Source organism: Vanacampus margaritifer, chromosome 12 (assembly GCF_051991255.1).
Source record: "Vanacampus margaritifer isolate UIUO_Vmar chromosome 12, RoL_Vmar_1.0, whole genome shotgun sequence".
Taxonomy (NCBI): domain Eukaryota; kingdom Metazoa; phylum Chordata; class Actinopteri; order Syngnathiformes; family Syngnathidae; genus Vanacampus; species Vanacampus margaritifer.
Window position 1 is genome coordinate 17,049,874 of NC_135443.1, and position 10,289 is coordinate 17,060,162.

The following is a 10,289-nucleotide window of genomic DNA, read 5'->3' on the forward strand; positions in this document are numbered from 1 at the left end:
ATGCTAACTCTGCAACAACAGTAACTAAGACAACCAGGATGAATCCAGAAACTGAACTATTGTTTATCTGCTACCCCCTCGGGGGATTTTTAACATGTTGCAAAAGTACTGAAACAAAAAGGCACCCTAAATTGCCTTTATAATATAACGCAGTCCTATTACAATGATATTGTACTATTTAGCCCTTACTATGGTGCTAAGCCTTTTTTATCCACTAGGTGGAAGCAATAAGCCATAGTCCAAGGGTGCTCAAGTTCGGTCCTCAGAGCCCCTATCCAGCCTGTTTTCCATGTTTCTCTCCACTCACACACCTGATTCATGATCAGGATCGTTATCAGGCTTCTGCAAAGCTTGCTGATTAGCTGATCATTCGATTCAGCTGTGCTGCAGGAGGGAAACATGGAAAACAGGCTGAGTAGGGGCTCTCGAGGACCAAACTTGAGCACCTCTGCCATAGGCGAAACCTGGCCAAATCATCAGCTCTCTAAACGTCTGCTCCTGTTTAAAGAAGACATTACAACTATTTTTTTTGCGCATTTTTTTTTTTTAATCAAAATGTCCTTTGTCATGAAAATGAGCGAATGGTTAGCCCACTCGCTCAACTGCCAAACCAATACAGACAAGGCATGGGGCTTCTACTTGCAGAAGAGATAAACCATACCTTTAACAAAACAACGCAGCTCTGCTTGCCTATTGTCTTTGTCAAGACATGTCAGACAGCATAGCCTGGCCATTGCTTGAAAATGACTGATCTGAATTGTGATGCCACAATTTAGTGAAATAAAATTCAGAACGGCTTGTTCATAGAGAAATTTTCTGAAATTGGTTAGTTAATAAAACGCATGCTTGAAATGTTTTGTATACAAGCCATTATAAAGTCCATCCAATTATCTACTACTGTGCAACAACAAAAAAAACTACAAAAATGGCTTTATTGTGTATTATGTCAATCATTGTATGATTTCTTTTCTGCCCTTTGTGGAGTGCCCCCTGCAGAGGAAATGGATGAATGCAATAAGTATCCACAGAAAACTACGCACGGGAACCCCCGATTTGCTAACCTAGGTCTTCCTGCCACCTCAATTTGTTCCCTTTAAATATGAAAAAAAAAAGCCAAGTGTATAATATGAAGGCAAGCCGGTTAACATTTGTGTTTCCTATGATTACATATTTTTTTATTTGACTTGCAATGCAGTGATTAAACTCCTGATAATTCCACCATTTTTGTAGTCCGCTTCAATTTACATGCGCGTGCATGTAAGTGTGCGTGGATCATTCGTGCCCCTCCCACTGCATTGTTCGCTGAATGAATGACTCCACATTGCGCTATCCATTGGCCCGCGAGCCACGGTTGAATACAGTGATTTTTTTCCTCCCCAAAAAAACGAGAGTGAAAGAGAGAAAGAGAAGTGAAGAGTGTGTGAGTGCACAGTCCGTGTCGCGTCCACTTTTGTGTCCGTCCGTGGGCGCTCTGACTTTTCTGGTGAGTGTTAACCGTCGTCACATTATGTCACCTCATCTGATGGTTAAGTTGTGACATAGTTTCTGTATCCTGTGTGAGATGCGTTGACAACCGTGTGTGTGTTGCGGTAGCATGACGCTCTGTCATGTGCTGTCATGTTAACTTAGTCAGTGAACGTCACTTGACTTTAAAACTATTATGCTGCTTAAATGTACGTCTCAACACGTAGAAGCGCCCAAAAAGTCGTAGCTCAATTAGCTTTAATCGATTTTTTTGTGTATCTATCACGATGGTGATGATCGTGACGCGAATGATCATACTATAGCTTAATAATAATAACAACGAATAACCGACTATAGTTTTAGTGGCTCAACATAATCTAAACTATGGAAGAATGTAATTTAATTGACGTATTTCAATAATTTTAAAATAAACATTTAGTACCTTTAACTTGAACTTTGATATTCTGAGACTTTGAGGCAGTTTTTGCAGTTTATATCCAATTGGAATTAAACCCAGCTTTACTGTCACAGCGGTGCCTTGAATTATAAATTAAATTCATTCTGTGACCACGTTCGTAACTCAAGTCGGTTGTATCTAAAATTAACTTTCCCCATTGGAATCAATGGAAATGACATTCATCTGTTGTTTATTGTAGGCTATTGTTCCTGAGAACGAAAAAACAGCACCATATATTTATATGATTTTGACTGCATTTATTTGATCATGTAAACATCCATCCATTTTATACACCGCTTTATCCTCATGGAGTCACGGGTTTGCTGGAGCCCAACATGTAAAAAATAGATATATGTAAAATAAAAGATAGTGGCAATACATTTCAACCATTGGCACGGTTTACATGTTCAAAAAGGAGTAGGGTGATGTATTTTAAAAAAACTAAACAAAAAAAAAACTTCGCTAAAGTTTTGACTTTCAATATTTCAGTTTAACTTTGTCAAGTGTGTAAACAAAAACTATTAAAGTTCAAAAGGATTTAAAAAAAAAAGTATCTGTATTTTTTATTTAAGGTAGTTAGTGCTTGGTGGTGCAAATAATGCAGTCAGTTGCAGGAGGGTGAGGGGGTATTGGGGGTTGGTCCATGGGGGGACTTTGGGGAAGAGCAGAGCTTGTTGGTTCTGGCCTGTTTCCTCCCTGACGGCAGCAAGCTGAAGAGGCTTTGAGTGGGGTGGGTGGGGTCACCTGCAATCTGCCTTGGTGGCTTTGCAGGTGAGGCGAGAGTTGTAGATGTCCAGGGGTGGAGTGAAGGAGACACCAGTGATCACCTCAGCTGCAATATAATATTTTAATACAAAAAGTTATTCAATCAGTATACAATATACCCTGTTCCTAGTCTTACCAGTTCATTTGATATTCCATCTTTAAAGACATCACGGACACACTTATAATGTTGATGTCAAGAGCCTGTGGTGTAGTTTTCATTTTCATTTTGTGCTGGAATTCAAGACATTACAGGCCATACATGTCAGTAAAATGCTGTAAGGGCCTATGAGAAGGAGTTCATCACTGACCATGGATGGCTAGAAATACATTCGTTTGTCTAAAAGCAAATACTGTATACAAAGTCACTGGTGTACTCCAATTGATGGGCTAGAGATATTTCAATGTCATATGAGTGTGTATAGAGGCCGCATGCGGATTAAATTTTCCTGTTTTCGCTGAATTTGATAACTCTCAGCGCACGTTTGTGTTGCTTCATCCAAGGTTGTTGTAATCTGTTTAACCCTTCTATGCTTTTAATCTGAACATGACCTCTGACCTGGACAAATCTGTCACGACACAAACAAACTGTAAACCCGATATATTAAAAACAATACATGTAATAAATGTTGCTGTGAATGAGTAGCTGGAGACAATACTGCATTGGAGTTTTCTGTTTAACCATACGGGAATGTTTTGCTAGCATTGTGCAAATATCTTGTGACTGATACTGAATAAGTGTGATATCACATCAATGGTAAGAATGTCAGTTGCAGTGAAACTGTAACAGTACACAAAGCGGGTTTTGGCAGACACTTGTCATGATAATGTTATGAAGGTGCTGTCATCTTATGTTTTCATTTTAGTATAAAAGTTCAGATAACTGGTTGATAAATGCTAACTTCCGTATCTTGAGTTAGCATATCCAACATAGCTATAGCTAACTCTGAATTTCCCTTCCTAAAAGTAGAAATACACTGTTGTACCTGTTTAAAATGCCACCTACATTTTGACTTACTGTCTAAAAAGGCAATTAACAAACAGTCTGTTACACTTAAAGAGTTTTTAAAGGTCTCATTTTCCACTATGAACGACATAACCGGCTAACGTTTAGTTAGCCACCTTTAAAATGCCTCAAAAATTTGCTTTTCTCATGATTTATGTTTGATGGACTGCATATTATTCCGTAAACCAACTGTACAACAAAGTATTGTTCATAATTTAACTCCATTCATGTTACTGTTTTCCCAGTTATTTTAAAGAAAGATGCTTTCACCGAACCAAAATGGAAGCAAATGGCCATGAACTGATGGTTGATTGCGTCCCAGTGTATCACACTTTCCTCAGATAGCATTTATACAATCATCTATCTTGTGTACAGGGTCATAATTAATAATTTGTCTTAACATTACAGTTGTTAGCTGTTGTTGGTGTTTTATAACTTTCAGGTGAACATGGAGGCGTTGGATCACAGACTCAACACTTTCTTGGAGTTATGGTTGGGTCCCAGAGGTATGTCAACAAAATGTTATCATCTTGGCGTTTGGTTTAATCAAAATTCAACTTAAGTTGAATAGGGAGCTTTGTTTGTAGGTAATTGTTCATTTCATTTATACTCCAAAACGTCCCCTTTATTTCAGATCATCGGGTGCGCGGTTGGCTGCTGCTCGACAACTACTCGCCGACACTTGCCCTCACCGTGGTCTACTTTTTGGTGGTGTGGATGGGGCCCAAGTATATGCGACACAGGCAGGCGTACTCGTGCAAAGGCCTCCTCGTGGTCTACAACATGAGCATTACTCTCATGTCACTCTGGATGTTCCACCAGGTACACGGTCACAGCGAAGACGGAATTATGTTACATACTCACTCAAGTTAGTTTAATATTGATTAGATTTTTTATTCAAATCCGTGCTAAATTCAATCAAACTATCTGATGGCAGGGGGGCTTGTTGTCAGTCCTGCTCAGCACCCTGAATCATACTGTGTGAATTAGATGGAATTTTTATTTATTTTTTTAAATACACTAGAAACACCCACAGAGATCACATCCTGGGTGTCTTTTGAGTCACCCTCACGTTGTCGTAACCACATAAAAATGTAATAGGTTGTATGCTGAATAAGAGGAAGAACTGAAATTAACAGCAGTCTTTATGTCAACAGGAGTTAGAATCAATATATTCTGTGATGCCATTGGTAACATATTACTCAATAATGGCTGCCGTTTCAAGTAACTAATAATTGTAACGCTTTGCAATCAAGCTACACTACAGCTACACTTATGTAAACACAGAAAAATAAATACATTTACAAATGGCCATCAATGGTAATTTATTTATTTATTACAAGCCAAGCTTTTGCTTCTTCCGCAAAGGCAGTTGATCGTTATTGATTTGGTGACTCGGCATTGAATTACACTTCTTCATCGACTTTCAAATGAGTTGAGTTCATTTGTTCACAGGAAGTCGCATTCAAATGAGGGAATGGATGGTTCTGCGCTTTTTTTTAGGTTGTACTTTCATTTAAAAAAAAAAAAAAGATGAGTAACCACACACATTGATTCTGTTATTATGTGCGTTCATGCATTCTTTTGGATTTGCATAAACTTGATGCCGTCATTCATCTTCGTCCTCAGCTTGTGTCTGCTCTGCGGAACAGTAGCTATAACTTGTACTGCCAGGACACACACAGTGCACCGGAAGTGGATAATAAGGTGAGTGAGTCATACTGAACTTGTAATGTGTCACTTCTCCGTGTTCTTTTACCCCTCACATGCCTGTTTTTAATTATACAAACAGTCACACGATCTGTTGAGTGAGGCCAACTAAAATCTTTTGGAAAAATTGGCCTTTATAGTGAAATTAAGTTACTATGTAATTAATACCCTAATTTTATCAGGCAGATGCTGAAGTAATACAGGCCCCCTAAAAACTGGCAAATTTCAGCTAGACAAAAAAAAAAAAAGAGTTATAATTCTTGGTTCTTGAGGTAGGTCAGGGGTCGGCAACCTGCGGCTCTGAAGCCACATGTGGCTCTTTATAGTCCCTATCCTATGGCTCCCTGTGGATCTCTAAAAAATATATATATATATTATTATTTGTTTATTTTTGTACATATTTATTTGATTTTTTTAGATAAAATATTGTTTGAGTGAATTAAATATTTTTTAATAATGTTGGAGTCCATATTTATTTGTAATTGGTCAGGTAGATTTTTTTTTTTTAATTACCTAAAAATGTCCAAAAATATCCCAAAAGAGTAAAAAAATTACCAAATAATGTACACAAAATTGAACCAAAAAAAAGTCAGAAAAGTATATTTTTTTTAAAGGCAGAAAAGAAAATGTTCAAAAAGTAACAATAAAATGTCAAAAACAAAAAAGGTAGAAAATTACCATAAAATTTCATTGTAATTGTTCCCTCAAAAAGTCAGAATGTGCATTATTTAAAAGGCAGAAAAGAAAAACATTAAAAAAAACAGTTTTAAAATCCCGAAAATTATCATATAATGTCCACAAAATTGTAAAAAATAAAATAAAAAAGTCAGAACATTTTTAACAAGTGACCATAAAATGTTCACAAAATTGCCCAAAATTAAAAAAAAATAAATAAAAAAAAAAAGCAGAAAATTACCAAATAATGTACACCAAATGGAAAAAAAAGTCAGAAGTTTTTTTTTAAAGGCAGAAAAGAAAATGTTCAAAAAGTAACAATAAAATGTCAAAAACAAAAAAGGTAGAAAATTACCATAAAATGTCATTGGAATTGCCCCCCAAAAAAGTCAGAATGTGCATTATTTAAAAGGCAGAAAAGAAAAACATTAAAAACTAATTTTAAAATCCCGAAAATTATCATATAATGTACACAAAATTGTTAAAAAAAAAAAAACAGATTTTTTTTAAAAAAAAAAGTGACTATAAAATGTCCACAAAATTTGCCTAAAATGTTAAAAAAGGAAGAAGAAAAGGAAAAAATACCATAAAACGTCCATACTGTTTTGTTCATTACAATGTTCAAAGGTTTTGCGGCTGCAGACAGATTTTTTGTTATTTATTTGGCCTAAAATGGCTCTTTAGACAGCAAAGGTTGCTGACCCCTTAGGACAAAAACGGGTCTGACATTATCAAATGGAATAGAACGTCATACATAGGAAAATGTGTATTGTTATCCTTTGTAATATCCTAATCAAGGACCGATAAAAATCCATCAGATGAGCTCCAGCCTGTCAACATTTCAGTATTTCTTTTTCCTCGTTATGACTGAGCTAAACATCCTGCAGCTAATTTGCAACCAACTTCCCTGTTTCTCCTCAGATCATCAACGTGCTATGGTGGTACTATTTTTCTAAGGTCATTGAGTTCATGGACACCTTTTTCTTCATTCTGCGAAAAAACAATCACCAGCTGACCTTTCTTCACATCTACCACCACGTCAGCATGCTCAACATCTGGTGGTTTGTCCTCAACTGGCTCCCCTGCGGCCACTGTGAGTGATGGGAATCCACATCGACGTGTAATAGTAATAACTTTTTCAAAACTTTTTCTCCGTGTTGGATGGAGGTGAGACGTTTGGGGTCGTGCTGAGCCGTGATTGGTCATTAACTGTGTCCTGAGCAACTGTGATGTAATTTGAAGTCGAAAGCAAGTGGTAAAATGGCCGCCACCTGGTCTCCTTTAGGTTTATCAGTGTTGATGCTGTCCAATGAAAACAAATAGGTATCCTTTGCGGTTGCTGTCATGAGGTTTCAATTACTTGTGACGAGACTGTTGTCATAAAACTTAACAAAATTCCCATTTATCTTACAGCCTACTTTGGACCTTGCCTCAACAGTTTCGTCCACGTGGTCATGTACGCATACTACGGCCTGTCAGCCATCCCCGCCATGCGGCCGTACCTGTGGTGGAAGAAGTACATCACGCAGCTTCAGATGGTAAAGTCAATTCTGCTAAATGTAGCTTCCTCCTCCAGGTGCGCTTGTCCCAATACTTTTGAGCATGTGTTTATTCTTGGAACGGCTTAAAGAAGGCACAGATGAAGGAAAACGACATTTGTGCACCCATTAAAGATATTTTGGGCTTTGGATCGATATTGTTTCTCGTCGCTTTCTAACTGTATATGTGTGTTGGTGTGTGTACATGTCATGTTTCCCCTGCAGATCCAATTCCTCTTAACGATGTTGCAGACACTGTGTGCCATCATGTGGCCGTGTGGTTTGCCCTTTGGATGGCTCTACTTCCAAATCATTTACATGCTGACCCTCATTGGCTTCTTCTTCAACTTCTATATCAAGGTCACTTTGGATGCGATCTTCCCAGTGGTCCAAAATATTTTAGAATATTTAGATTAGGGGTGTCAAAAGTAGTATGTTAATTTTTAGTTCATTTAAAGTTCCATTAATGACCGCCCCTTACTTGGAAAGCCTGTACTGGGGGAATTATAGTCGCAACGCAGCAGACACGTCCACGTCAAAATTTAGCAGCAATAAATGTAGTAGTAATGCATATATTTGTGGATACTGGGGTTAAGTTGTATTTTACAATTGTAAAAATGTGCAGAGCTACTTCATGTTAAAGATGAGATAGTTCTTAATATGAAAAAAAAATGTCATGAGATGTCACCAACATCTTACAAATGCAATTATGCCATCTAGTGGCAGAAGAATGACCTCCACTCAAATCAATATCACACTCATTTTTTACAGTACAGGACATCTTTTTTTTTTTTTAACTCAATTTTATGAATTATTATGAAATTACTAAAGTCATATTTCTATTAGTTTAACATTTTCCCACTTTTATGTTAACATTAACAAGAGTATGAAAACTTAAAAAAATATTTAATTGTACATTTAGAACAGATATAAAATTTGTGATTAATCGTGAATTAACTGTTGATCTTCCCACTGGTCCAAAATATTTTAGAATATTTAGATTAGGGGTGTCAAAAGTAGTATGTTAATTTTGAGTTAATTTAAATTTCCATTAATGACCGTCCCTTACTTGGAAAGCCTGTACTGGGGGAATTATAGTCGCAACGCAGCAGACACGTCCACGTCAAAATTTAGCAGCAATAAATGTAGTAGTAATGCATATATTTGTGGATACTGAGGTCAAGTTGCTTTTTACAACTGTAAAAATGTGCAGTTACTTCATGTTAAAGATGAGATAGTTCTTAATATGAAAAAAATGCAAATGCAATTATGCCATCTAGTGGCAGAAGAATGACCTCAACTCAAATCAATATCACACTTATTTTTTACAGTACAGGACATCTTTTTTTTTTTTTTTAACTCAATTTTATGAATTATTATGAAATTACTCAAGTCATATTTCTATTAGTTTAACATTTTCCCACTTTTATGTTAACATTAACAAGAGTATGAATTGTACATTTAGAACAGATATAAAATTTGTGATTAATCGTGAAGTCATGCGATTAAGATTAAAAAAATTTTTTAAAGAAAATTATAAATATATTATAATATATAATAATAAAAAAATATTATAATTACTATATAAATTAATTTAGAGATTTTTTTTCATGTGAAATTACGTTTTTTTGTATATACCCCATCTGTCCTCCTTTGTAATGATCACCTTGTTTTTTTCCTTGTCCTTCAGGCGTACAAGAAGCAAAAAAGTGAGCTCAAGAACGGCGCTCCCCTGGCCACCAACGGACACTCAACAAGCAACACAGTGCTCAAAACAAAGAAACTTAGGCTGGATTAACATCGGCGACTCCCTTGTCGGCCATTGCTGCGATGAGGCAAAAATTAAAAGTCTAGTACGGTGCAAAGACAAAAAGCTCCGGTGACTCCGGTGAACGTGCTGTCAATTTGAAGCACGCAGCATTTTGTTGGCCTCGTCCTTGTCGTGTAACAAGAGCACGCTTCTTGCGTCCTGCCTGTGCTGTTGCGTAATCTCTAAATACTGTGTGTCCTTTGCAGAGGCCGGCCAGGACAGCGGAAGATGCTTATGGTAAAATTATAGTTGCACAGTAGACACATTGATATGAACTAAATCACATTTTTCATATATTACTTAGAAAAAAAAAAAAGAAGTGGTCTGTATGTATTTAATTTATTGAGAGTACAATCACACTTAATAATTAGTATTTGAAGTCTTTTACTATTTGTGGTGCCTTCATGGACCTGTTTATTTGGTTGCTAATGCTACTGTCGCCACATTGCTGCTGGTCCACTGTGCCTGACTTGACCGTTTTGACATCAATAATGGAAAGTAATCAACTACATCATTAAAGAATTGTTTTGAGTATAGAGGAAGTGCGCTTATTTACATGAAAGACTTGGTTCATTTCACACAGGAAGTCTCTGAAGGAAGTTCTGATTTGAGAGCAGAAGATTCAACTGATGCATTTCCTGTTAATGCAGTGCACTGGAGTATAAAAAAAACATTGCACAATGCTTGGTTTTTAAGATTATCTGATTAAAAACATTCAGTTACTTAACAGGTTGTTACTCCTTGAATCACGTTGCATGTCTTGAAATCACTTTTCATTGCTAACGCGTTAAGTCACATTTGTGTCTGAATGTAATTATACGGATAGATATTGATTCTGTGCTCACATGCAAAAGGCGTTCAGGTCTC

The 10,289-nt window shown here is 36.6% G+C and overlaps 1 protein-coding gene across 1 annotated transcript; it reads left to right on the plus strand.

Annotated features, from left to right (window-relative positions):
- Window positions 1-9: 9 nt before the first annotated feature.
- On the plus strand, window positions 10-10,149 carry elovl5 (ELOVL fatty acid elongase 5). Its single transcript, XM_077582779.1, has 8 exons — window positions 10-1,483; window positions 4,132-4,195; window positions 4,324-4,511; window positions 5,319-5,396; window positions 6,996-7,167; window positions 7,488-7,612; window positions 7,838-7,972; window positions 9,303-10,149. The coding sequence occupies exons 1-8, from the start codon at window positions 1,307-1,309 to the stop codon at window positions 9,408-9,410; spliced, it is 1,047 nt and encodes a 348-aa protein (XP_077438905.1). The 5' UTR covers window positions 10-1,306; the 3' UTR covers window positions 9,411-10,149.
- The last annotated feature ends 140 nt before the right edge of the window (window positions 10,150-10,289 follow it).

Bases quoted from the DNA above. Each gene is read 5' to 3' on its own strand.
- elovl5 (XM_077582779.1), top strand. From the start codon at position 1,307: ATGAATGACTCCACATTGCGCTATCCATTGGCCCGCGAGCCACGGTTG. The intron at 7,168-7,487 runs GTGAGTGATGGG...TTTATCTTACAG, and splicing joins CTGGCTCCCCTGCGGCCACT to CCTACTTTGGACCTTGCCTC. The intron at 7,973-9,302 runs GTCACTTTGGAT...CTTGTCCTTCAG, and splicing joins TCTTCAACTTCTATATCAAG to GCGTACAAGAAGCAAAAAAG.